The 26,692-nt window shown below is 44.6% G+C and overlaps 4 protein-coding genes across 5 annotated transcripts in view; 3 read left to right on the top strand and 1 right to left on the bottom strand.

Annotated features, from left to right (window-relative positions):
• Positions 1-10,015, top strand: part of gpat2 (glycerol-3-phosphate acyltransferase 2, mitochondrial) — a 104,367-nt gene extending 94,352 nt beyond the window's left edge. The window contains exons 18-24 of the mRNA XM_079269548.1: positions 1,058-1,242; positions 2,205-2,282; positions 2,831-2,953; positions 6,430-6,550; positions 6,769-6,837; positions 7,179-7,234; positions 9,291-10,015. Of these exons, the coding sequence (XP_079125674.1) occupies positions 1,058-1,242; positions 2,205-2,282; positions 2,831-2,953; positions 6,430-6,550; positions 6,769-6,837; positions 7,179-7,234; positions 9,291-9,407 (749 nt within the window). The 3' untranslated portion in view covers positions 9,408-10,015. The remainder of the gene's footprint in view (positions 1-1,057; positions 1,243-2,204; positions 2,283-2,830; positions 2,954-6,429; positions 6,551-6,768; positions 6,838-7,178; positions 7,235-9,290) is intronic.
• Positions 10,016-10,828: 813 nt separating this feature from the next.
• Positions 10,829-15,585, bottom strand: fahd2a (fumarylacetoacetate hydrolase domain containing 2A). 2 transcript variants are annotated; one of them, XM_079271044.1, is made up of 8 exons: positions 15,578-15,585; positions 14,456-14,727; positions 13,688-13,904; positions 13,152-13,211; positions 12,912-13,074; positions 12,143-12,251; positions 11,559-11,646; positions 10,829-11,405 (listed from the first exon to the last, which is right to left on the bottom strand). In XM_079271044.1, the coding sequence occupies exons 2-8, from the start codon at positions 14,725-14,727 to the stop codon at positions 11,343-11,345; spliced, it is 972 nt and encodes a 323-aa protein (XP_079127170.1). In that variant the 5' UTR covers positions 15,578-15,585; the 3' UTR covers positions 10,829-11,342. The 2 variants fall into 2 exon arrangements, with proteins under 2 accessions (XP_079127170.1, XP_079127169.1); XM_079271043.1 differs by lacking the exon at positions 15,578-15,585 and adding an exon at positions 15,460-15,557.
• A 473-nt stretch (positions 15,586-16,058) lies between these two features.
• On the top strand, positions 16,059-23,387 carry LOC306778286 (putative aminopeptidase W07G4.4). The gene is made up of 16 exons (XM_079269746.1): positions 16,059-16,158; positions 16,782-16,823; positions 16,926-17,016; positions 17,621-17,769; positions 17,884-17,992; positions 18,220-18,347; positions 18,446-18,545; positions 18,736-18,811; positions 18,913-18,998; positions 19,452-19,556; positions 19,662-19,737; positions 19,842-19,960; positions 20,058-20,141; positions 20,259-20,316; positions 22,868-23,049; positions 23,163-23,387. Exons 1-16 carry the CDS (start codon positions 16,148-16,150, stop codon positions 23,298-23,300), a joined length of 1,554 nt encoding a protein of 517 aa, XP_079125872.1. The 5' UTR covers positions 16,059-16,147; the 3' UTR covers positions 23,301-23,387.
• A 663-nt stretch (positions 23,388-24,050) lies between these two features.
• Positions 24,051-26,692, top strand: pcna (proliferating cell nuclear antigen). The gene is made up of 6 exons (XM_079269940.1): positions 24,051-24,428; positions 25,293-25,390; positions 25,506-25,573; positions 25,667-25,861; positions 26,009-26,132; positions 26,205-26,692. Exons 1-6 carry the CDS (start codon positions 24,208-24,210, stop codon positions 26,279-26,281), a joined length of 783 nt encoding a protein of 260 aa, XP_079126066.1. The 5' UTR covers positions 24,051-24,207; the 3' UTR covers positions 26,282-26,692.

Here is a 26,692-nt window from a genome sequence, read left to right as displayed (position 1 = left end):
TGCCGATTTCCGTCTCGTTCTATTTGGTGACACCTTTGGTGGTAAGCAGCAATTGGCCGTGTGTTTTTGGGTCTCACCTCCTAACAGTCTGCGCCCCTTACTGTTGTTCCTGGGAATGTCGCCACAGACGCCCTGTGTCTGTGTCTGTGGGCCCTCGGCTCAGTTCACATTGTCTTACCTCCACTCGGCGACAGATAGCAACTTGTTTCAAAGAAAATCTTCAGGATTACTTCTTCAATGGAAAGTGGCAATACCACAGTGGAGAAATACTCTGTTCCAAATCAAAGTCCTTCATTCACAATTTGTACTTAAAAGTGCTTGATTCCAAATTGAGCACCTTTTGAGATTGAGAATTGTATTTTCTCTACTGGCCATCAGGGGACGACTCTGGTTTCAGAAAGAAGTCTGATTGTATAGAAGTCTATGAAATAATGACTACTACTAACTCTACTTCTCACTTCATTTAGTCCCTCAGTAAACATTGTGAACATGAGTTTATGGTCTCAATCTCCAGTTTCAAGTCTTCTTCAATACAGCATGATGTTCACTTAGTAAATGATGGTCCATTTAGAGTCAGACCATAAAGCAGAGTATGCTTTAGGGCGGGCTTACTGTGATTGACCAGTTACTCCTAAGCATGGTTGATGTCACGACGGCTCCTTCTGCTTCTTATATTCAGTCTATGGTGCTGACAGAGCTAACAGTGTTTAGCGGAGAGTGGGCGTTGTGGGTCGGGTCGCCGTTATCGGCGGTAAACGAGCACACCTGGAACGGCTGCTAAAAGCCCAGAGAAGCTCAGATAACACACACACACGCACACACACACACGCACGCGCGTGCGCGCACACAAACAGAGGGAGAGCAACTTCACACTTGTGTAAATGGAGCCAAAGACTGTCTTCATACTCCTCCCCCCCCCCCCCCCCCCCCAAAACAGAAATAGATCAAAACCTGTTTACTTTGGACAACATAATAATAGTTTGCTCACAATGTGTATTTCGTTTTAAAGCAAATAATCAAGTGTGTGTGTGTGTGTGTGTGTGTGTGTGTGTGTTAGCGTGTGCGGTGTCGGCCATGCTGTGCGAGGTGGTCGGCAGTGGCATCAGCAGCAGGGTGAGGAGCGACGGCGTGGACGGAGAGCAGGTCAACGGTGACATGGAGTTCGATGTGGTGCTCTGCCAGTCCGAGCTGACGGAGAGAGCCCTGCAGCTCTGCCATCTCCTGCCGCCGGGCTTCATGCCAGTGAGTAGGAATTCATATCTCACACACGCACGCACACACACACACACACACACACAGTGTGCCTCATTCAATGGATGTTTAATGGAGCTGAACAGCCATTCATCCTGCTCTGCTGCCTCCATCTCAGGCAGAGGTGTGTGTGTGTGTGTGTGTGTGTGTGTGTGTGTGTGTGTGTGTGTGTGTGTGTGTGTGTGTGTGTGTGTGTGTGTGTGTGTGTGTGTGTGTGTGTGTGTGTGTGTGTGTGTGTGTGTGTGTGTGTGTGTGTGTGTGTGTGTGCGATCCATTAGGCCGACTTAAAGGGCTCCGAATCTGAGCCAGAAATACTATTCCTTTCTCTGTTTGCTCAGCTTTCATTTCGGCAGCTGCACTTTCTTGTCTCTTCTGCTCGCAGCTTTCTTACTATTTCCCCATTTCTCACCGAAAAAATAATCGCTCCCGGTCTCACCTTCCTGCAGGCCATCTTTCATTCTCTTCCTCTGAACTCCGCTACGTCTCTACTCCACTCCTCATGCTCTGTCAGCTGTCTCCCCCTGAAGTTCACAGAGACGTTTGAGGCTGGAGCTGTGTGTGCGTCTAACCTTTCTTCCTTTTTTGAGCTTATCCATTATCGTCTCCATCCATCTCTCAAATAAGCCTTATTAGCATGACGGCTCAGACGTTTTTATGACCAAAGCAGCACAGAAAATGATTAACATTGACAGATGATGATGATAGAAAAACATAATCAATAATGTGCAAATATTACCTGCATTATAATAAAGGCATGAAACAACAATTAATAACATCGAAAGCAACATGGGACGGATTAACCGCAGAGCTTGTTGCACACCGACTTCGGGGAGATAGATGCACTTAAAATACTTTTTTCTCTACATTTTTCATACTTCTCAAAGTACAGCAGGTAGTGACAGTTGTAGTGCTGTCTCAACCTCTCTCTCTCCCTCTCCCTCCCCCCTCCCCAGCCCTGTCAGTCGTCCCAGAGTTTCGCTCTGGATGCAGTTGACAGTCTGGTACGCTGTGGCATCCTGATCATGGAGGAAGTAAGAAAGATTTTTTTTTTACACGTTTCTCAAAGTTTTTACTCAAACGCTACATAATTGGCCCGCTGTGAACTTACCCGCTCAGCACCAAATGGCTGTCAGACACAGTCGGCGACGAGCCGGTGAACATACAGGAGCATTTAGCAGCTAAAGAGGCAGAAATCTTTTTCTCAGGAGTCGGTGGAGACCAAACTCTGAGCTAAAAGAGAGTGAATACTGGATCCATGAGGTGGTCAGGAAACACGACAAAGATGACTTTGCTCCTTACCTGCTGAATGTGTACATTAAATACGGATAATTGAAAACGGATAATAATACATGCTCAGTGAAATCAATCAGGGGCAGGTCGATAGTGGAATTGGTGTAAACTTCTTTGTGTGAAACTAGGTGTGAGACCTGATCTTTAATTTTGTTATGAAATTCATGATACGTTGAACAGCAAATGTCAGCAGAACACTTGAACACTCAGTTCAAGACCTAAAGTAGTTGAAGTCAGTCACAGATGTTCTTACCGGACCATCTTTTTGTTTACCCTCCATCCTTTGTAGATTCACAGAGACGTTCCGATGTGTGATTTCTGGAAGAGGGCGGGCGCTCTGTCCTGGACCACCTCTGACGACCCTTATCACAGCGACTCCGACGAGGAGTTGCAGGACCTGCGTTCCTACAAGGTACAGGAGAGCACTGCTGGGCTCCTCTGGTTTCTGCACACGCCTTAGTGAAGCCCCAGAGGTTATATGAAGGGAAAAAATGTTTTACGCTTGCCGACCTACAAAAGATGACTGACACAAAAAAATACCAGAAAGTCCACATGAAAAGGAACTTTGAAGTAACTCGATCTCCATCACTAAAGCACCTACACAGTTAGCATCACGTAACTTGAATGTCAATTAGCAACATGTGTCATCTTTAAAAGAAGCCCGACTGTCATGACTGTTGTGTTGCTTTTTCAAAGCAACACAAGGAAGCTTACCAGCTTCCAAAGGGACCAAACAGCCAGTGCTCAAAGTGCAGGTGCGTCGGTTACCCACACTGCAAAGTCACTTTGAAGTTTCTCAAGAGCCTTTCAGAGTGCATGTGAACCTGTGTCAAGAGAGAGCAGCAATCAAAGCACAGTGACATGAATAGACATACACATCTTACGGATAAAGCGCTTACTTTTTTCCAAATTTTCCACATGTCACGCTTTAAACAATCTAATGTTTGTGTAAAATGTTACAAATTAAAGGAAAAACATATTCTCAGGGAGCGGAGGAAGATCAGGTGCGCTCTGTGGTGCAGTTAAGCAATCAAGGCAATGCAAGTATATTTGAATAGCACCTTTTAACAACAAGGCAATTCAAAGTGCGTCACATCATGTGTGTGTGTGTGTGTGTGTGTGTGCAAACTGAAAGTGCATTTTGCTTCAATAATTGGTCAAAACCTTGGCATGCAAATGAAAAAGAGCAATCGTCCACACACTGAATGTTGCAAGCGCTCCAAAAAATGATTAGCGATCCGGCCTTCACAGTTGTTGTCAGTATGAACATAAAAGATCACACGATACGGACACAACCATCATCCCAAAGCTATGTACAAACAAACATGTAATTGTCCTCCTATAGATAGCTGGATATGCACACCTTCACTTCCATTTGAACCATATTGCAGATGTGGGCGGCAACTCGAGAGATCAGAACAGCTTGTCGTTTTGACAGTTTTGTGTTTTCTTGCACGTTATAGATCAGTTCCTCTCCTGCTGTTTTTATATATCGATTTTTTTCTGACGAAGACCTTGAAGGTTGAAACACTCCGTCATTGCAACATTCTTTGGGAGCTTGGGAGTATTCAGTGTGCGGACGGCTTCTCTTTTTGTTTTCTTTGTGCTGCTTTTGTACTTGTCCTTCACCCAGCTGGGTCGGACACGCACACTATCATCCAATACAGCCACGGCTTGACTCTCTGCTTTCATCAGAAACTCTAAGCAACACTGTGACTGTGAAGGAATGTTGATTTGTCAGCCCGGTAAAGCCGCTGCCACCTCCACACCGGTATAGAATCCTGTCTCTGACTTCAGCTTTGTCTGCTGAGGAAGAGCCTCATCAATGTTTTTACTCTTCTACTCTGAACTTTTTACCTTTTCTCCATGCTACACACTCTGTTCTCCTCCCGGTGCCTCGGCTCCGACCCTGAACCGGTCAGAACAGACCTCCGTACCTGTTATCAGTTAGCCCGACTTAATTCACTTCTGGTGGTCCCAAGAAGCACGCTCGCAGTAATCCAAGTTGAGCTGCTATAATAATACATTCTCAAGGAAAAGCCTGGCCTTGTGTGGGCTCAAAGTTCAGCGATTTATACACAAACACCTGGACTTTTTAAAAGCGTAATTCTTTGTTCACTGTCCTTGTAGAACATTGTTTTTCCAAAGGCACTTTGTTTATTAAGTTATTCATGTTAAAGCTTCTCAGCTATGCAAGCAGAGAATGAATATATTCCCCGAGGTGGCAGGGTTGTATATGGCTGTGTACATATAATATTTAAATGTATGACCTCCAGCAGGAAAACAAATATTTTGTGACCCCCCCCAACTTTATCCAACATTTCTGTGTTTTGCTCATTTGTATTCTTATCGGACAACATATGCCCGATACAATCAATGTGATGAGCTTCTGTATTATTCTTTCTTAACATGCCGCCATGTTGTGCAAATTCCTCTTCTTATTTTTTCAATCTTCTTATTTGGCTTGTCTAAATATTAAGCTGCGAGTGCATTTTTCATGCATTTCTTTTTCCTTCTTTTTTTTTTTTGTTGCCAAGCAGCCTCTCTGGCCTAATGTGTTTTTACTGCTCATACAACTCATTCTATAAACAGTAGACAGCAGACACTCCCTTTTCTCTCTGCTGATTTTAAAGTTCTTCTGTGTATTGAAGCTTCTAAGTGCTGCACATTAACATCACGCTTGTGTAAACGCCGATTGCTTTAGCTTAATCTACTAAACGGCGACTGCTTATTGAAGAGTTGGATGAGCTCCCTTCAGAGCGTCGCGCTGGATGAAATAAGACTTTTTTTAAAAGCACGAAACGAGGGCCGCTGAGCAAAGAGCGCTCTGTATCTGCTGCAGCACTGGTGTGAGCATCCTTCATACTGGTTTTGTGTGGATGTGGAATGAACTAGGCCGACAGGGCAATTACACAGGATCAACTTAACTCTACAATACAAACGTTGTCCTCTATTTCCATATTACATGTTCATAATGGCCCCAAACACATTTCTTGGTCTCCCTCATTACCAGATGACAGCATGACTAAAACGCTGTTATAAGTTGTTGGTGTGGAAGAACTAGACTGGTCCGCACAGAGCCCTGACCTCAAACACATGCAACACCTTTGGGATGACTTTGAACCCTGAGTGTGAGCCGGGCTCAGTGCCCGGCCTCACTAGCGCCGTGGTCGCCCGATGGGAGCAAATCCCTGCAGCCAGCTTCCAAAATCTAGTGGCGAGCCTTGCTATAAGAGTGGAGGCTGGTATGGCACAAGATTAAAGCCCATGCATTTGGAATGAGATGTTCTACATCTCATGTGGGTGCAATGCTCAGGTCCACTTCCTTTTGACTGTGTAGTGTTCATACGTTTGAGGAGGGTAAAGTTGTCCCGTCCTAATAAAATAAAAAACATAAAGCTATATTCTACAATAACTACTGTGATAAAAAAGAGAGGTGGGTGTGTAAAGGGTGTAAAAAAAATTGAAACAGCATAAAAAACTTGGATTCAATTTACATTAGAATGAGAGTTTATGTCCTTATTGCACATTTCTGGTTGTTTGCAACCCCCCCGGGTGATAAGATTAAAATTAAGAAAATAAAACAGGAAAATGGTGTAAGGTCCTCTAAAGATATAGGTTGAGTCGTTTGTTGTGTCAATTGTTTTGTCCATGCCCTCTACCAATAAAAACTTAAATGTTTTACTGCATGAAAGCGAATAAAAAAACCTACTTGGCCGGTACTGAGATTTGGACCCACATGAAAGTGTTCCTTTTGTAATATTGTGCCTCCGTATCCCGCAGCCGTAGACTTCCTGGGGCCGACTGACAGCGACTTGCTCGCTGTGGGCTCATCGTAGCAGAACATGCTCTTAAATTCCTGCCTCCGCCTCCGTCCACTCTCCCCAGATAAGCCAGCCGAGTCAGTGTCCAGAGATGCTCTTCTTCCTCTGCAGTATGCTCGCTGGTCATCTGAGGGCGCTGTGCTGGGCGACCAGCGGTCTGGACCTCCTGCACGCACCTCTGCCAGGTGTGCATGTCTAAGCAACAGTAACACACACACACATATAATTGTTTAAAACATGCAAAAGCCTTGAACCAGAGTAGCTCGTAAAAGAGTTCCACATCGAGTCAAAATGAATGCTGATGGTGCTCTCCGTGTCTCTGATGTTTATGTTTCACTCTAAGCCGTTTGCAGTGTCCCCCCAGTCATAAATACACATGATGATCGCGTGTCGTGTGTTTCAGAGGCAGAGTTCGTGGCTCAGATGCACTCCCATCTGTGTGACACAGCAAGTCAGACGAAGCAGCACTACGGTGAGCTCAAACCTGACATCACCTCCCAGGAACACACTCGCACAAAGATCTGCTGTTTCTTTGTGTCGTAACTTTAAAGAGCTTGTCACCTAGTTTTTTTTCCCCACTGATTCAGCGAGTAACAAGTCAGCAGAAACAATCTCACATCACAGGTCTCTTTTTAAAAAAACACATAAGCCAATCAGAAACTACCCAAATGACACACTTTAATAATGCACAGTATAAAAAAGTCATCAGTCCCACTTGTAATTGTTGTGTTCCGTTATCCCGACCCGGTTTTTCTATATTGGAAATCTGTCTGTTCTTTTGATTCATGTGTGCCTTTGTGCCGTATCTCACAGAGAGCTGCTCGGAGGAGGCTGCACACACTGCAGTGAGATCACTAATAGACCTCGGGGTGAGTGACAGATTGTGTGTTTTTAAATGTGTCTGTCTGCCGAGAATTACAGCTCGACTCTGGACCGAAAGTTTAGGCGCAGTCCAACTCTCAAAAAAGCACAATTTTAAAGTTAATCCGTTCCTGAATCCGGCTCAAATACCGAGTTGTATAATCAATAAAGTTTTTTTCAACAATATTCTTCAGCTTCCAGCTCAGCGTGAGCAGGGATCCAATCAGATTTTGCTGCAACGAGAGAGAAACTGAGCTGGACTCGAGCCAGCCACATCCAATCACGTCTGAGGCAGAAACGTCGATCTTTAAAGAGAATTCACTGGGCCAAGGACACAAGTGATTTTAAAGTGTAGCACAGGCAACACTTTGTTTCACATTTTAGTCTTTGATGAGAAAAATATGCAAGTCACCTATAATCCTACTCGTGTTGCGTATATCTACTTTACATTTACCAGCGTTGGGTTTCAAACTATACTGGCTGTGAATAGGTTTTTATAACATTCAGAAATTATCTGAAATCCACTTTTTTATCACAGATTTAATGGCTGTGAAGGGTCACAGAGACGCCTTTAAATAGCTGACAATACAAACATTGAAGTGCATCCATTTCATGCTGCTCTTTACACGACGCAGCGTGTTAGCAGAGCAGCAGCTTTAGTGCTTCCTCTGTCGCTACACATGATGCGTTCATGCACAGTGTTGAGTGTAGGTCACCCGTGTTTTGGCAGCGCTTCAGAGCGTAACAAACAGTCTTTGTAGTTGCGCGCATGAAACTGAAGGAAACTCTCAAAGCTGAAAAACAGTGTTTGGGTTGCGTTAACGCAGGTGTAGCACAATTGAAGAGTACTAGTCACTTTATGGATAATTATTTTACACACATTATATGATCAGCTTCTAAAATATGATATATTTCTTTTTTATATATTAAACTATCCAGCAGATATGAAAGATACTGTTTTTATGCTAAGCTAATGGCTTGCTGGCAGTAGCTTCGTATGAACCAAACGGACATGAGTGGTATTGATCTTGCTGAACTCTCAGCCAGAAAGCGGCCACGTTTATTTCCCATAATACCGAGCAATCCCTATAAGTACATTTTGCTAAGTGAGATGAATATGTTGAATGCGGGGGAACCTGTTTGTAAGGTGATTTTTGACGTTTCCTCTGTGACATATTTCCCTAGTTGTGAGGCGACCTGATATGAAAACACTCCACTCAGGCACAATGAACCGAGGACTCAACTTTGACGAGTTCAGATCAAGGCTTCCCGTTTACTGCGATGGATTAACGGGCAAAAGTTTTTCTTTTTATCATAAAGTGCAAGAAGGAAAGCAAATGGTTTGAATGAGCGTCTGTTATCTCCATCTGCACAGACTCTGCAAACAGCAGCAAGGAATAATAAAGAGGAGGGCAATGTAGCTGATAAACGGCGAGTTAAAATCAGAGAACTGAAGAGAAACTCTCCGATTCTAGTCATAAAATAAAAATGGAGGACACAGCAGCTCCCTCGTAAGTCTTTTATTTTTATCCAGAGATATTCATCAGGGTTTCGGCACAAGTTCCCCGCTCTCACAATTTACCACTAAGCCTTTCAACTCAATGAAGTAGATCTGCATCCATCCGTCTGTGTGTTGGGAACCACTGCCTTTTAAAAATAGAGCATCATTGACCCATATATCTGCACAGATCTCATGAGGCCGTTATTAACTTTCTTATCAAGGTTGTCAGTCAGAAATGGTCGTTATCCAGCTTGTCTAAAGGATTCCACATCTAATTCCACTCCTGGGGGGGGGGGGGGCTTCTAGTGTTCATAAACCTGTAAAACAACAGAAAAGGCTGAAGCTTGGCTCCATTTCACCTTATTATTTTTCACAGTTTTCTGCTGTTCTTGTTTTTATCTCTGTTATTACTTCTGTGTTTTTTTTTATTCGGCCTAGTGCAAAAAAAACCCCACTAAAGATAAGAAAGGCTCCGAGCTCGCAGTGTTCAAATAAAGGGGAGTAAATAAAAAGGCGTCACGGCTGCGTGTGCCCTGACAGCGCTGTGTCTGTGCTCGCCTCAGGTCCTTTCGGAGGAGCGTCAGAGAGGAGGCGTCTTCCTGGGCGTCGGCCCTTTGTTCGAGTCGTTGGAAAACAGGCGGAAGCTGCAGCGCTTCATCTCCCAGTACCTCTTCAATTAATGTGTTTAACTGTGCGGCGTGACTCAAGGGCTTTGTTGTGTTGCAGAGTCTGACCTCATCCTCTGCCCGCGTCAGAGAAGCTCGTGTTCGGTGTTGAGATGCATGCTGAGCAGGGACGCTCGTGCCTTTAGGTTAATTGCATTTAGATTTTTCAGTGATGAGACACTGATTTTAAGTTTATCTTTAGTAATAGCATTAGCATAAAGCCACAGGAGACGAGTGTTATGAAGTCCCTGCAATCAGCTGTGAGGATTCTGTGCGGCTCGTGTTTTCGACCATGTTTATGTTGCAGCGAAGGCCGCAGAAGTTTTAGTTTGTAACGCGAACATTAAGTTTAGTTCTGCTTTGTTCTCAAGTTGATCAGTTCAGCAATGTTCAGGCTGACACTTCAATGTTCAGGCAGACAATAAAGAAATGTGCCTACTACACACACGAGCTGAATGGGTTCCTTGTGCACAGACTGGTTACTAAATGCTTTACACTCGTATATTATGCTGCTTCTCATAAATACGATTTCCCCCAAACAGTTCATCATTGTAGCTTGCGCTCCTCCTGAATGTAGATCTTTGTGTGCTGACTCAGACCTCAGGAGAGACTGTTTCGACGTGGACCTTTTAACACCGAGACGTGGAGACAAATCGATGCCTCGGATGCGTCCGTTTACACAGTCGTGAGCCAGCGCGGCTGTTTTTGTCCTTTTTATTTAAACTCAAACCAAAAGCTGTGAAACTCTACTGCCACCCGGTGTTGAACAGAGTGTCAGGGCCTCAGTGCTTTGCACACATGCCTCACTGCAGCTCGGTGTGAAAGCTACACTGCACACTGATGCAGGCAGGTTGACAAAGTACAGCATCCTAAAAACAGTCTGTCTATAAGCTAAAAAAAAGTCATTCAACCAGCTTGATCAACGTACGGTGTAAACATTGTGTGATTCCCTGTTGCTATAAAACGGATAAGTATTTAGATTTCTTGTATAATGCAGAAATAGTATTCTATAAAGTTTTGGATATACTACAATTACTAAGTAGTACTGGGATACAGTTTAAGATTACACTCAATCAGTCCAATACAACCGTCCGACAATAATCCTGTTGAGGTGTGGATTCAACTGTCTTACTGAGAAGTGTTTACTTTGTCCATCACAATGTCGGTAGACTAAATATTAAAGATACCGCTCATTAAATCAATGCACCACAAACTGTCATATAGTTGAATAAACACCTCTCTAAAACACTTTAATCTTAATGAAGGTAAGATTTATTGCAAGACTGTTGTTTTATGATGCAAAGTAACTTATTTCAGGAGTTCCTTTGAATATATCTGTCAACTCGCTCTTCACATTTACAGATGTGAACTTTGGGGAGTTAAGGAGGCCATAACTTATAGGGTCGTTGGTTTGAGTGCTCGATCAACACCAATAACCTCCAATTATGAAGAATTTTCTCCCCAACGCAATATGAAGGAGACTCATTTTGTAGACGGCATGTTTTTAATTGGCTTAAATTCTTCACTTTTTATGCTTGAATCCTCTAAGCTAGTCGAACAGTGTTATTATATACAATTCATCATGAATAAACATCATTAAAAAGAGTCCTGAGGTTCAGTTTGTCCTCTAGCACGAGTGGGCGGCCGCTGATAGAGGGGTGTTGTTACAGCTGGCGATGACTGACTCAATAGCTGAGGTCGAGCTGCAAACAGCACATCGAGTCACGTAATTACACCGTTTCCTGGAGTAAAAATACCGCGTGTTCCTCCCTTTGCAATTACTGTAGCATCACCAATAAAAACACTCAGAAAAATAAAAGATTCTATCAGAAGAAAAATCAATGATGACACTTTGTGGAAATAGTAATTCATTGTGTGAAGCAGTCGATCGGCAGTGCAGTTTGTATAACAGCTGACATTCCTTCATGGATCGTGGCTGCTCTCAGCAGTTTACACCACTTTGTTGATAATGGAGCCTAATTGGTCGATCTGGCACTCCACCACGTCTCCTTTCTGGAAGGAAAGACAGTTTGTCAAAATATAACTTTTACTCCTCCTAAATGCAACCACCCCCTCTCTGTCTATTAAATCACTGCACACGATGCAGAGTCTCTTAAACTGCATCTTAGCCTATATGCATTTTGTCAGTTTGCCACATTAAATCACCTTGAGAAATACAGGTGGCTCTCTGAACACACCCACGCCTGGAGGAGTGCCCGTCAGGAAAACATCTCCTGGAGTCAAAGTCACAAACCTGACAGGAGAAAAAATAACACGCAAACACACACATGACTTGCTGTTGACTGTGGAAAGTGTGTCTCGTAGAGTTTGGTCAGCAGATTACAATCACGCACAACTTCCCCAAAGTCTCCCTGAGTGAACAGAGATCCTGTGAGAGGGGCCGTGGGCATCGTCACCAGTGAGTGTACTCCGAGGGAGGAGACGGGCCTCTCGGATCAGAGAACGCTCCAGTTGGTCAGGGTGCCTTCGGGGCAAACAGGGTGGCAGTGGTGGCGGGAAGGTCTTAGTTGAAGCATGTAATTCCAGCTTGGAGGTCCTTAAAGAACGGAGTCCATTTGCACGCACAGCGCTCCTCTTTTGGATTAATTTCTGACACATTTTCATAATTTTTCTGAATGTAAACTCAGCACTCTGAGCTGGAGTTACTGAAGCAAGAAAAATGTCAAAGTTGTGTATGCAGTATATTATGTAAATCTGTGTGAAGTTGCAGAAAGACGGAGTGGACTAACTTTGAGACCCAGGCGACCAGCGCCTCCGTCTGGAAGATCATCTGATCGGTGTTGCTGCTCTGGACTGTGTCTCCATTAACCAGGCAGCGGACGCCCAGACGGTGAGGATCTGGAGGGGACGGTATCAGAAAGACCTGAGTTTAATTTACACAGCTCCTGAATGTGTGTTCTTGCCTGCCAAAGGCAGCAACATGAGATTTGTTTTTTTGGATTGTTTTTCTGTAGGAAGCTCATCTCATGATGATTTTTTTTATTGGTTAATCCTTCAATTTTGTGCAGCTTATCGGGGTCCAGTTAACATTATGTGATTATATTATTAAAATGTATCATAATGTAATGCTTGGAAGTATCGACAGATGTGACAGAAATGCCAATACATTCTTGGGCTTAATAAATATTCTGCTTTCTTTTACTTCCCTGCAGGTTTTCTGTCATCTTTGACCAGTTTGACCGTGAAAAAGGTGGTAAATCTTTAAAAGTCGTACATTTAATTTGCTTATCACAAGCTTGTAAATGTTCAATTGGAACATAACAGTAGCCCGTATTATTTTTATTACGCTGATGGTTTTAGTACACCTTATGATGCCAACCTGAAGATTTATATCCTTGACTCAAAGGTTAATCAGATGTTTTTATGTATTCTGTATTGATTTTGCCATAATCTAAAATATGATAAAACATGCATCAGGAATGTTTTCGCCAATCTATTCATCATGTGATTCACCACATTGTGTCTCTCTCCCTGCCATGGTTTCCTGGTCCCGCTCACCTTTTACAGCGTCGGTGGTCACTAAGGCTGGGCCGAGCGGACAGAAGCTGTCGAACGTTTTCCCCAGCAGCCACTGCTTCCCGTTGCGCTTCATCTGCCAGTCGCGCGCGCTGACGTCATTGGCCACGGTGAAGCCGGCCACGTGGGAGAGAGCGTCTTCCTCCTGAGTGAAGAGAGGAGGCGGAGTCAGAGGCGCTCTTCCACCAGCGAGGCCACCGGATGTGATGATGCGACGCTCACCTTGATATGTTTTCCTCCTCGTCCAATCACAAAGGCCAGCTCCACCTCCCAGTCCACCTCCTTCAGTCAGGCAAGAGAGGAAGCAAGTGCAACAGTACAAACTACACGCTAGTTCAACGCAGGTTTGTAGTCTGTAGTGACATTTGATTTGAGTGCAATGCAGTGCAATAAAGTCGCTGCTCACACCTATGATCCACATGACGGCTCTGAAGAGCTCTTTGGAAACAAAGTTCAACACTACATTAGAATTAAGTTGTTGTGGGCTCAGACCACCGAGAGGAGCTACCGATCTTCAGAGCTTAAGGCCGAAAAGTCAAGGTCCCTGCAACGTCCAACAAACCAAATCATTGCACAACTTTAAAAAGGCATCTTTGACTTTCTCTTGATTTCATAACTTCTTAGGTTCCGCCCTTATTGTCTTCTCTGTTTCTCATATCGCCCTGTTCCACTTTTTTTTTTATTAATGTAATTAAAATTCACCTATTTTTCCCTTTGTAATAGTGACATATAAAGAAAGCTTGGCCGCTCGCTCTCACCTGGCTCTCTGAGGGCAGAATGATGTCGTCGTATGGCCCCGTGATGGCGCTGGGGAATTTGCTGAAGATGATGGGTTCTTTGGGAATCGGGGCGTTCTGCTCCAGGCAGTGGTCCCTGTAGTTCATACCTACACACACCACCTTCTCTGGGGCCAACACAGGAGACAGCAGCTGGAGGTCTGACCGCTCCACCACACACCGACCAGACGACAGGGCTCTAAAGGAGAGGAGGAGGAGGAGGAGGAAGAGTGAGGAAGCTGAGGTAGATGAAGGAACAAAGACAGGATGGAGGGAGAAGATGCTACTCTAACAAGCCCATTTAGGAAGATGTTTCACCACAAAGATGAGATGCTTTTAATGATTTAGGAGGAAGATGATTCCTCAAGAAGGGGAAGTTGTTATTTGGGGAAATGGTGTTGATGCAGGAACAAGACGATGATTGAAGAGACGATTTACCATCTGCGTTTAACGATGAGCGTGATTTAGAAACGAGGCGATGATTTGAGACGATTAGAATGAGACGATTAGAATGATCAAACAAGAAGGTTGTTGATTTACATTTATTCAGGAAAAACGTGATGATTTAGGGCGGATACGGTAACCGTGCCGATGATTCATGAAGATGATGAGGAGGAAGACAATGATTTAGTGATGAAGTTAAGCAATTAAGGAAGATTATAAGGATCAATAAGGAAGAAGACAGTGATTTACGAGTCCAAACGGAACACAAATATATTTCGTAATAATGAGACTGCATGCGTTCGATACCTCTGTGCCCGCTCCAGACCCTCGTCCCCCAGCTCCAGCAGCTCTCTCATCGTCGAGGGCATGGAGGGGTCAAACGCCTTCAGATCCACCACGCCGAGCCCATCGCCGCCTTGCTCCACTCCCACCCTGACGCCCCCTCTGTCGCCACGCCGTCGAAACTGCACCAGACGCATCGCCGCACCGCTCAGGCCTCGTCTCTGTGGGTTCGTTGCGGGTCGCCTTTGAGGGAACAAACTCCTGAAGATGCAAAAGGAGCGAAGAGGAAGTCTCATCTGTCGAGGAAGTGAGAGCGACGCGAGGAGAGGAAAGAAAGCGGATGACAGACGAGTAGAGAATTTAATTCACGTCAACGCAAAATCTACACACACGCATCAAAACCTCATCATCCTATTTATGATTATTTTTTTATTTATCAATTAAAATAGTGCAAAGTGCCCAAGATTGTTTCCGAATCAAGGTACTGAATTTTAAAACTATACAAGAGAAAGCAAATCTGCACACTTAAGATGTTGGAACCAGAGAAAGTTTGTCATTTTTCCATTTCAGTGATTGAAGTCCAGTCGATGAATTGATTTCTTTAGCAGTGGTCCTATGAAGTTGAACACTTGAATGTAATGAAAAACAACTTGTGGCAACACAATTCTGGTGTATTACTGTAAAAAAAAAAAAAGAAAACAATACAATTGTATGTTCAAATTGCTGAACTTCCCCAGGCCTATGATGTTTATAAACTCCTCTGACTTTAACTCTCTGAAGGAGAAGTTTTGGCCTCCTCTCGACAAACTAGTTTGGCTAACGTTACATAGTTGAGCTCTGGTGTTAGCTCAACTATGTAAGCCAAACTAGTTTGTCGAGAGGAGGCCCCAGAAATGGATCACGTACAAATCATGTCAGCATATTGTGCCACAATGCACAATTATCAGTGCCCGCTATCGCTGTAAATCATCATAATCACGACAATAAATGCGTGAACACGGCAGCAGTAGCGGTTAACTCCTGCCTACCTGCAGCTCGAACTGAAGCTTTGCAGTTAGATTTTTAGCTGAGATAAAACTCCATATCAAGAGGCCCGGGGCCGCTGCTACTTCTTTCCTGCCCTTTGTACCGTCTCTAGATACTCACCTCACCGGTTGTGCACAGAAAATGCTGCTTTTAACTACTTCCGGTTAGTGTTTGTAGTTCACGAGGTCAGTCCAGTCAGAGGAGAGATATATTTCTCAACGGTGATTAATGACAGAGTGTAGCCGTGATTTATATTATATTATGTAACGAAATAATTCCTATATTAGTCATATAATCATGTAAATGCAGATTAGTCGTTCGTTTAATCTTTTGTGGGAACTACAACTCCCTACTGTATCCTGAAATGAGTCTTCAAGTACAGTGGGAACTTTCGTAACCTGACGCAACAACCGTTCGCTTGATTAACAATTTCACGTATTTGGATAGTACACAGAAGTACACACACATACACACTAAAGTAACTCCAACGGGAACAAAAAAATAATATCAGTTGGACGAAAAGTTTCGACTTAAATTTCGTAATTACGAGGTGCGAGAAGCTATCGGAGGCAGCACGAGTGCGTCCCAAAGGATCATGTGATCAACCCGAGAGGACTGAGGGGAAGGAGCCGTTGTTACCGCCTGTCAGCTGTCTTGGTCGCCCTGAAAACACCAGAGAAGGAAGACAAAATGTGCACCAGGTGAGATTCATTCAGCTTTCATTATGAAATGGATTCTTTCGTTATGGGTGCAACGGTTTTCTAAAGTGTAGACTTCTACCACATGCGCTTTGTGCACAAGAGACCAAGAGAGGGGCTTGTAAAATATGATATCCCCCCACACCGCTGTTGTATACTGTGCTTTATTCAACCGGTTTAATTTAGACATTTGATATATCCGTGATGCTTCATTTGTGTGATCATTCACAGCTCGAAGTAGAACATCTGATCCCCTCATGTTGCAAAAGTCAAATAATTTCTGGATTCAGTTTCCACTAAGGGCACACAAAGGCTTTTTCATTTTTTCTTTTGTTGCCAGAGATTTCACTTTCAATCTTACTCTGCTACCCTTGTGTGTCACATGATGCCAGAAATGTCTGGCGAGTGTAAAAACAGACTGGTTATCCGACTTTATAACTTCATGCACAAACTGGTGAAACAGCTGAAAGCAGGTCTCAAAGGTCTTGCTTGTTTTCACACTTTGACCCTCTCTGTTATCATCAACCCGCATTGTAACAAGCTGAGTCTAACTGCATCACTCTGTCTACTGCTGACATTGCTCTTACAAGAGGAAGTGACTTTTCTCTGTGTGTTCCTCCGTGCAGCATCCAGCCTGTTGAATGGACCTCGGACCTCAAGAACCAGAAGTGAGTATCGACAGAAACGCTGGACTTCCTCTTTAGCTGCCAGGCTGTTGGGAAGTTATTTCGTGCATGATGATGATGATGTTGTCTTCTTCTTCTTCTTAGCTTTGATGGCATCGTGTTGGTGACGAGGAGCCATGACACGCTGCCCTCTGAGCTCGAGTGTCTGAAAGCCCCGCTGCAGGACTACAGCGCTGTAAGCCTCTGTTCTTCCACCACCTGCAGCCAATCGCTTACTACAGAAACATGTATTTCCTCACCTGACCTCCCTTTGTCTCATCACACCCAGACCACATTGACATGACAGTCCGTTCTCATGTAGGACTGGAAAAAACAGTTTTTAGGATTAATTGTGACTTTAAATTTAGTTACCGAGTATAAATACTCCTTTTTTTCTCTTCAAAATATATTCAGGATTTTCAATAATCGCAAAAAATGTAATCATATCAGTACTTTCTGAATCCAACTTGGAGATTAGCACCAGTGTTCAGCCCAACGTGAACTCGGGGTAGATTCAGATTTCCCGCCTCTCTACTGAAGCGTCGGTTACAAGACGGTGAACAGGATAGATGAGCCGAAAACAACTTGACTGTAGGTCACAAGTAGACACTGCAGCAATTCAAAGGATCCGCTCTGACTACTCCTGTAAACAGCGACAGTACCGTGAGGATGAGATTGTGAAGTTTTAACTCTGGCATAGTTTTGCTTCCAAATCTCAGAATTAGCACCCATCTTGATATTTCATGTGTTCTTCTAGTGTTGCTGTGTGGTCTCACTTTCCTCTTCTACTCTCCCTCCAGGTGGACAGCGGTCTCGGGGAGGAGGTGGTGGTCCTGAAGGTCCCTGGTCTCCCTGGTAACCGCCTGGTGTTTGCCTCCACCGGCCCGGTGAACCGCGACTATGACGACGTCAGGCGCTTCGGCGACGCGGCGGTCAACGGTATCAAACGGTCGGTCGATAGGAGCTGATTTTTTTTTATACCTCCCTCCCTTTAGTGTCTCATATTGCTGGTTTCTTTGTCTGTCCTTCTTTGACTGTCTGCTCACCTGCTTGTCCTTTTCAGGGCCTTGAAAGCGGGCATGCAGCGCCCCCTGCTGGTCTGCCCTCCACACAAGGACTACAAGAATAGCACCATGGTGGCTGCACTCGGGGCCCTTCATGCTCTCTACATGGTGAGAGAATATCTCACATTTTGCACTTAATGCGCCCCGGACGATCCGACCGCGAGTAGACTGTTTTAAAGAAGTAGTCATGTGAAGTACTACGTAGCTAATACACTGTAAAAAGGTGATATAATGTGTTCTGTGGTTGTATCTGCATGTACCTAGATATAAGATGCTAGCTGTGAACATGCTAACATTAAAAACAATTATCCCCCCCCCCCCCCCCCCCCCAAAAGCCGCTGGAAGTGAGGGAGGGGAACGTGAAAGCCACCGACTACAAGGTGTGTGTTCTGGGTCTGTGGGCGGCTCAGGAGGCTCAGGGACGGAGACTGGTGGAGCTCGCCGATGCCCTGGAGAGTGGGAGGTGGGTTGGAAACGCGTCGCCTCACCCCCTGCTGAGATTGTTCTCACGTGGTGGCGTTGACTCATTCACCACCTGCTGCCCTGTTTCCCCCTCCACAGACTGGCATGCCGAGACATCGGCGGCTCAGACCCCGAACGCATGGCTGCTCCTCGTGTGGCTGATTATGTCCAGGAACTCTTCAAGGACAGCCCCGTGAAGGTAGCAACAACCTGCATATCATGATCCATCCTTTTTATTGTTGGGTTACGAGAAAGTCCTCTGCTGTTCCTCCTTGGAATCAGGGAAATGTGTAGAAACCATTTTAGTCTCAGTCCAGGAAAAGCATGTGGGTGGTTAGTTCCTGACCCCAAAATTGTAGAAACCTAACTGTCTGTTTATTAACCTCCAGGTGGAAGTGGTGAGCGACGTGAAGGTTCTGGAGAAGGAGTATCCCTGTCTGGCTGCCGTCAACCGCTGTGCCGACTGTAGGAGAACATATTTAGTTTATATCTCTTAATAACACTGTTGCATGTATTTATTTTAAAAAGATGTTTGCATACTTACTCATAGAGTCCTCCTCATACAGGCGTTCCCCGTCACCAGGCCAGAGTTATCAAGCTGCAGTACTGTGGAGAGGGACCGGTCCAGAAGACGCTCATGTTGGTGGGAAAGGTGAGAGGAGACTCTGAGCGACTGCTGTCCTGAACCACGACAACGCTTCTGGATGAATGATGGCTTTATCAATCTGTAGTTTGGTGAAAGACACCTGAGGTGGAACCGTAGCAGTGAATCAAATAATATGATGTGAGCAAACAGATGCGCGCTTTTTTTAACTGAACCTGGAATGATTAGTCTATCTGAAAAATTTGAACTGCAACTATTTCGATCATTTATTGAGCAAAAAATGCCAAACATTTCCTGGTTCCAGCTTCATCTCTGCTTTCACATGATAGTACATTTAATATCTTTGGCTGTCAGACTATGGGAAGGATAAACAAGACGTTTGAAGAAGTCTTCTTGTGATGTGAGAAATACATTTTCTGCAGATAATGGAGAAATGTAATGAAGGAAAATTAGCGTGTTTGGTGTCTGTGTGTGACCGACTGCATATGTGGTGTTTTCCAGGGCATCACCTACGATACTGGTGGAGCCGACATCAAGGCTGGAGGTTGCATGGCTGGGATGCACAGAGACAAGTGTGGAGCTGCTGCTGTGGCCGGCTTCTTCCAGGTCACTAACCCCCCACCCACCCACCCAACATGGAGTTTCAGTTTCATGCATTAGTTTTAAGTTTTGCAGCACCGCTTCTTTCCCTAACCCCCTCCTGCTCTTTAGATTTTAGCCAAACTGAAGCCAAAACATCTGAAGGTTGTCGGCTCCATGGCCATGGTGAGGAACAGTGTCGGTGCAGGTAGGTGGAATCCCACTCTCTCCCCCCCCCCCATCATGCACGTTCCTGCTTGGATTTCTGTCAGTGGGATCAGTGTTGGAGCCCCTCTGTGTGTGTTTTCTCAGACTGCTACGTGGCCGATGAGCTGGTGGTTTCCCGTGCGGGTCGCAGAGTGAGAGTGGGAAACACCGATGCCGAGGGACGCATGGTGATGGTCGACCTGCTTTGTGAGATGAAGGAGAAGGTCAGAACATCCCGTTATTAATACTTCTTAAATCATTTTAAAATCGTAACTCATTTTCTGCAGTTCTATCGTTCTCACTCTGATCGTCTGTCTGCAGGCGGTACGTGAGACGTCTCCTCAGCTGTTTACTATTGCTACTCTGACTGGTCACGCCATCAGAGCCATGGGACCCAACTACTCTGTAAGTACTGCTGAAATACTGCCACCTACTGGGACATATTGATATGTAAACATTAAAATAACAAAGAATGCATTAATCATTGTTTGTACTGAGTTCTCTTTTACATTTTCTGTGTAGATCATCATGGATAACGGACCGGCCCATCGCAACAAAACTGCAGCTCAGTGGCAGAAAGGTGAGAAAACTATACAGATAAATGTAACAGTGAAAGTTCATTGTTATGACAGCCATGGCCAGAGGCATTATGCTTGTGGGTTGTCTGTCCGTCCGGTCCATTCTCATGAACACAATATGTTTGTAACACCTGGGGGTTAACATTTGGCACAAACGCCCCCTGGACAGATGAACTGATAATAGACTCTATATGAGAAGTTGACATAGTAACTGTGATGTTGTCCATTGGTTTGTGGCCATTTTGAAGCAACAAATTTGGCATTTCGGCCGCCGGCATCTTGGCTTTTTGCAACCAGAATTGTCACAAGATGGCGGAGCTAAGAATAACAAACACAGAATAAGACGATTAACATTGACGAACTGAAAACACACGGCCAACTCCCAGACTAGACAACGCCGTGGCAGCGACCTGTCAATCACAAGGTAGCCCCGCCCTAAAGCATTCCGTTTTGTGGTCTATTATTTGACTCTAAATGGGACCATCACTTAATAAATCATCAAGAAGACTTAAAACTATCATTTTAGACCATAAACACAATGTTTACGATGTTTACTGAGGTAATATATAGTAGTGATTTTCTCATAGACGTCTATACAATCTGATGTCTTGAGGAGTCGCCCCCTGCTGGCTTTTAGAAAGAATGAATTAAGACACTTCAGCATTGGATCACTTTTCAGAACCAGAGGTTGCCGCCTGGAACCGATTAGAATTTACTGCTCAGTCTGCTCAGAGTCCATACTTTTGTATCTGTTTATTCATTTCTTCTGACTTTTTTGAGAGTCATTGATTAGAAATGATTGGCTGATAATAAAGAAATATATATATATATATATATATATATATATATATATATATATATATATATATATATATATATATATATATATATATATATATATATATATATATATATATATATACATTATTTGCCACCCATGTCTCTACCTCAGTGATTTTCAACCGATGTGCCGTGGCACGCCGATGTGCCGCGGCACGCCGGTGTGCCGCGGCACGCCGGCGTGCCGCGGCACGCCGGTGTGCCGCGGCACGCCGGCGTGCCGTGAGAGATCGTCAGGTGTGCCATGGGAAAATGTCCAATTTCACTTCATGAGTCTAAACAAATGTTATTTAGTTGTTGCAAATACTTTGCCATTGTTGAGCGGCTGAGCTGCAACATAGTGGCTGGCTAAGTAATAACTACTCTTCCATGCCATTGGGTGGTAGTAGGGAGCGCAATGATGACCGTGTTAATGTAGGACAGTAGAATGAAATGACTCGCAGGAGAGGTGACAAGACGAACAGCGATGGAGAAATATTTGAAAAGGAAAAATGCAGACTCTGAACTGGGCCCTGGACAAAATAACCCAGATGAAAAGCCTCGTAAGGATCAACACGTTGAGAGACTTGTCATTAAATTGTCAGCATATATCCGGCCCTCGGTACAACGGCCCGCCAGAAAATATATGTTTATCATAACTGGCCCGCCACACCACAGAGCTCCGGGACGAAAAGTGGCGATGTTAGCTGGCTTTCTGTGCAACATAACGAAGCATCTCACTGCACTAAACCTCCAGCTTCAGGGACGGGGACGTGTGATCACAGACATGTGTGATGCAGTAAAAGTCTCCACCGCTGTGTTCCCGACTGCGCATTTTACTGATAAACTGTGCGCACTTGGCACAGAGTTCACTCGGCGATTTGCCGACTTTGCAGCTCAGAAATTTCAATTTGGACTGCTCAGCAATCCATTTGCAGTTGACATGGAAAGAGCACCTGTGGAGCTGATAGACCTCCAGTGTAATGGCACTCAAGGCAAAGTATGACTCTGAGGGCGCTGCAGTTTCCAAGCTTCACCCCCGAAACGATGCCTTAACTCCGCCTCCATGCTGCTCAAATGGTCTGCATGTTTGGGAGCACATACCTGTGTGAGCAGCTGTGATGAAGATGAACAAAAACCCACACAGCAGTCGTCTCACTGATGCACACCTTCACTCCATCTTGAGGGTCTCCACAGAACCTAACCCCAGACTTTAATGAACTGGCAGCCAAGAGAAGATGCCAAACATCTGGCTCTGGTACAGCTGCAGAAAATAATGTAGCCTACCTAAACATGTATTCTTTTTGCACTTTGTCCAATATCCCTTCTATCCTGTTTATTAAATGGTGACTATTTGGCCCTCAACGTAGTCACAATTTCTTATTTTGGCCCTCTCTGTGATTGAGTTTGACACCCCTCCATATCTGCTGTATTATGCTAAAAGGTGTCATTTTGTAACGTTTTCAGTTGTTGGTGTGCCGTGGGATCTTTTTAATGTAAAAAATGTGCCTCTGCTCAGAAAAGGTTGAAAAACACTGCTCTACCTGTCTCATATCTTTGATAGTCTTTGTATAATTGCAAGAACTTGGACTGCCCAGCTGATGTCGCCATTTTGACTTCATCAAATCCAATAAACAACTTTAAGCACAACTGCTTCATAGTGATGTGATGCTCCAGACGGCTTCATTTCCTCCACCACTAACTAACTCGTGGTCTTGGTCTGCTCTCCTGCAGCTGGAGAGGCGCTGGGCGACGTGTTCGAGGTGTCCAGTATCAGACGAGAGGACTACGACTTCCACAAGGGACAGTCTGAGTACGAGGATATCCTGCAGTGCAACAACCTGCCGTCCTCCGCGACGCCTCGAGGACATCAGACCCCTGCAGCTTTCCTCATCATGGCCGCGGGACTCGACAAGGTGCTCATATATTGTCACACTAAGTTGTTATTATTCATCCGTAAGTGTGAAAAATACAACATGAACTGTAGTGACTAACTTGTATTACTTCTATTTCTGAATATCCAACGCAGCATGGTGTGGATTCCAGCGCACCTCTGCCGTACTCCCACGTTGACATCGCTGGGTCCAGCGGTCCTTTCCCCGGTGTCCCAACAGGAGCCCCCATCCTCGCTATGGCAACCAACTACATCCTGTCTGATAGTCTCTAAACGGTGACCCCCCCGGGAACATGGTTGTGTGACTAGTGATGCTGTCTGTCACCTCTCATTGATCAATAAAACAAAATGGAAAACGTTTACTGTGTTCTTTGCGTATAATTATTTTTGCATATTACATATGTGATCAGAGGGGAAGAATAACAATGTATATCTCTTATACATATGTACATTCATGCCTCTATGTATCCCCACATGCAGTCCATATGTAGTTTTAGTAATGTATTGCTGCAATGGCAGGAGAGACTACACTGTACAGTGTATTTTGTTTGTGTAAAAAAATGGGTTTGATGTTTCAATGTTGTGCATTTGTGAAAAGGGGGGAAGCTGATAACAGTTGTATCAAGAGTCTGCGGATGTTCCTTAATCTGCTTTTCCTACATTAATTTTAAGGTTTGTCTCACATTCCCCTCAAAATTGTTAAGGCAATACATTTAAATTTATTTTCCAGTTCACCATCTGCTGTTTTATGTGTTTAATTTGTATGTGCGACGCTAAATATATAAATAACTTGTATAATTATTATATAATATATTTCTATTATTTACGTTTTTTTATCCATATTATATAATAATGCCTGTATTGTTAACATGTTATTACGTGGTATTATTCTGTGTTGATTGTTGTGTCCTCTCCAAGATGGCCGATATCAGTGCTCACTCGCGGTTGGGAGGTACCGACAACGGACACGGAAGTGACGCAAAGATGCCGAGTCATTAAAAGCTGAGGTTAGCGCGCGCTTCCAGCTCAAACCTTCCCTCTGCCTGCTGCGCTCCCGCCAGCTAACAACTCAAAGACTGAACTTTTAGAGCAGTCTCACCATCTCTGACGGAGTAACGGTACAGGCGACCCACTAATCTCTTCGTTAGAATCCACGCAGACTCAAAACTCCAAATCAACCATGTTCGAGGCCCGCCTGGTGCAGGGATCCATCCTGAAGAAGGTGCTGGAGGCTCTGAAGGACCTGATCACAGAAGCCTGCTGGGACGTCAGCTCGTCCGGTATCTCCCTGCAGAGCATGGACTCGTCTCACGTCTCTCTGGTCCAGCTCACCCTGAGACACGACGGCTTCGACTCGTACCGCTGCGACAGAAACCTGGCCATGGGAGTGAACCTCAGCAGGTGAAGACCGTCACACTACGTTACAGACCGCTGTTTTAGTGCAGATGGTACTCTTGTGTCTCAATCTGTCGCCGATAAATTAGCATAAGCATCTGCTGCCTGAAGTGACGTTAGGTAACTTAGTTTGAGAGGCCGACGTGTCAAAGTTTCTGCGCTGCTTTACATTTATGTAAAAACAGCGGAGGTTTGGTTTGTGTGCACACAGGACACGTAACGTAGCTCGCGGCTAAATTGTAAGTTTAGTCTCTTGTTTGCATAACTATGTCTAATATGTGAAGCTTACAAAGAGAGAGGCCATCTTGGGAGAATTGCCCGGGCATGTTTCTCTACTGGACTGAGCCGTTAACCCTTTACTGTCGGGGTCAAAACCAAATGGTGTTCACATGTTATTTATGAACAGCTGGTTTGGTTTAACACAATTATTGTTCAGTGTCGTTAGTGACATTACATTTGTCGCAGTTCGAAAGCCGACGTCATTCGAGCGCCAAATACTCGGCGGGAGTTGTTGTTCAACCCGGGAACTTCCACTTCCGGTGCACTGCTGCCTCTAGTGTTATGGATCATTTTAGTTGGTGAGCGTTTGATGACTTGCGTTGAGGCACACACCTGCTGTACTTTAGAGCAGTAGGTTTATTTTAGAACGTCACTGTATACATGTTAAATACACAATTGGTCTATAAATCACATGATTATGAATAAGCAGCAGATTAACTGTCAATGAATAGTTTGTTTGAATGCAACTTAAAACCAAAGAGGAAATTATCAAATTGCTTTTCTACTTGAGCAGTAGCACATGACTCAAAAGCCGTCTACTACTTTTTCTTTCAAGTGATTTGACATGTTTTTTTTCTCCCTGTCATACAGTATGTCAAAAATCCTGAAGTGCGCAGGAAATGAAGACATAATCACCCTCCGAGCAGAAGACAATGCGGACACACTCGCCCTGGTGTTTGAGACGCTCAGTAAGTTTTTGAGATATTGACATTGAAGCAGTATGACGTCGTCATCAGACGTGGATTAGCTCTGTTTCTTCGGGATCAATGTCTTATTTACCTCATTTTCTTTTCACTCTTACAGACCAGGAGAAAGTCTCAGACTACGAGATGAAGTTGATGGACCTGGATGTGGAGCAGCTCGGTATTCCAGTAAGTCACTTTCTTACCTGTCCCCGTCTCTTTGGCGCCGGCACACTTCATCCACACCATCCCTGACTTTTCTTTGTCCGTCTGTCCTTCCAGGAGCAGGAGTACAGCTGTGTGGTGAAGATGCCCTCTGGGGAGTTTGCCCGTATCTGCCGTGACCTGTCCCAGATCGGTGACGCAGTCATGATCTCCTGCGCCAAGGACGGAGTCAAGTTCTCCGCCTCGGGAGAGCTGGGCACAGGAAACGTCAAGCTGTCCCAGACCAGCAACGTAGACAAAGAGGACGAGGCAGTGAGTACGAGTGCTGGAGCCAGACTAATACGTTTGGGTTATTAGTAACAGAATGACTTTGGCCAGTTGTGCTCATTCAATGTCATCTTGTTTAAGGTCTGAAACCATTGTTCGATTGACATTAACTTCAAGTCGTTCTGTTTTTAGGTTACTATTGAGATGAATGAACCCGTCCAGCTGATCTTTGCGCTGAACTACTTGAACTTCTTCACCAAGGCGACGCCGCTGTCTAAGACGGTCACCCTCAGCATGTCCGCCGATATCCCCCTCGGTAAGTGCCTCTGTCCTTTTTTTTGTGTTTATAGGAACTGCTGTGGCAATAACTTTTTTTGTCTTTCTTCAGTGGTGGAGTACAAGATTGCTGATATGGGACACATCAAATACTACTTGGCACCCAAGATCGACGAAGAAGCTTCCTAAGTTGTTTAATAGCGGCCCAACAAGGCAGAATAGAGGAAAGCAGGCGACCGGGACGAGTCCTGAGTGATCGGAGGGCTGAATGGATCTCATGGTGGACGATGATCACTGTGTTTCTTATTTCCTGTCTAACGAGAGTCACAGCAGGAGGTTTTATAAACTGTTGGCCACACCAGTGATGCCACCTGTGTGATGAAGCGACTGGCCGTGTGGTTCAGACTGCCCCGGTGTCAATTCCAGCACTCACTATTTCTGCCCGGTTTTGGGGCAGCCGATATCCATTTTCCCATTCCTTCTTGTAGATAACACATTTGTAAATACTTCCTGTGGTTTCACACTGTCAGCCAACCCCAAATGTTTTTGTATTCATTGATTCAGTCTGAAATAAATGATTCAATTTGTTTCCAAATCCTT

Source organism: Melanostigma gelatinosum (assembly GCF_949748355.1).
Source record: "Melanostigma gelatinosum genome assembly, chromosome: 6".
NCBI lineage: Eukaryota > Metazoa > Chordata > Actinopteri > Perciformes > Zoarcidae > Melanostigma > Melanostigma gelatinosum.
This window is presented reverse-complemented; position numbering and strand designations above follow the sequence as displayed.

Excerpts from the sequence above, each read along its gene's own strand:
- fahd2a (XM_079271044.1), bottom strand. The coding sequence starts at position 14,727 with ATGAGACTTCCTCTTCGCTCCTTTTGCATCTTCAGGAGTTTGTTCCCT. Across the intron at positions 13,905-14,455 it reads GGTCTGGAGCGGGCACAGAG|AGCCCTGTCGTCTGGTCGGT; the intron begins GTATCGAACGCA and ends CCTCTCCTTTAG. Across the intron at positions 13,075-13,151 it reads GAGGAGGAAAACATATCAAG|GAGGAAGACGCTCTCTCCCA; the intron begins GTGAGCGTCGCA and ends CTCTTCACTCAG.
- LOC306778286 (XM_079269746.1), top strand. Across the intron at positions 18,546-18,735 it reads TCAAGGACAGCCCCGTGAAG|GTGGAAGTGGTGAGCGACGT; the intron begins GTAGCAACAACC and ends ATTAACCTCCAG. Across the intron at positions 19,738-19,841 it reads GAGGAACAGTGTCGGTGCAG|ACTGCTACGTGGCCGATGAG; the intron begins GTAGGTGGAATC and ends GTGTTTTCTCAG.
- pcna (XM_079269940.1), top strand. The coding sequence starts at position 24,208 with ATGTTCGAGGCCCGCCTGGTGCAGGGATCCATCCTGAAGAAGGTGCTG. Across the intron at positions 24,429-25,292 it reads ATGGGAGTGAACCTCAGCAG|TATGTCAAAAATCCTGAAGT; the intron begins GTGAAGACCGTC and ends CCTGTCATACAG. Across the intron at positions 25,862-26,008 it reads TAGACAAAGAGGACGAGGCA|GTTACTATTGAGATGAATGA; the intron begins GTGAGTACGAGT and ends TTCTGTTTTTAG.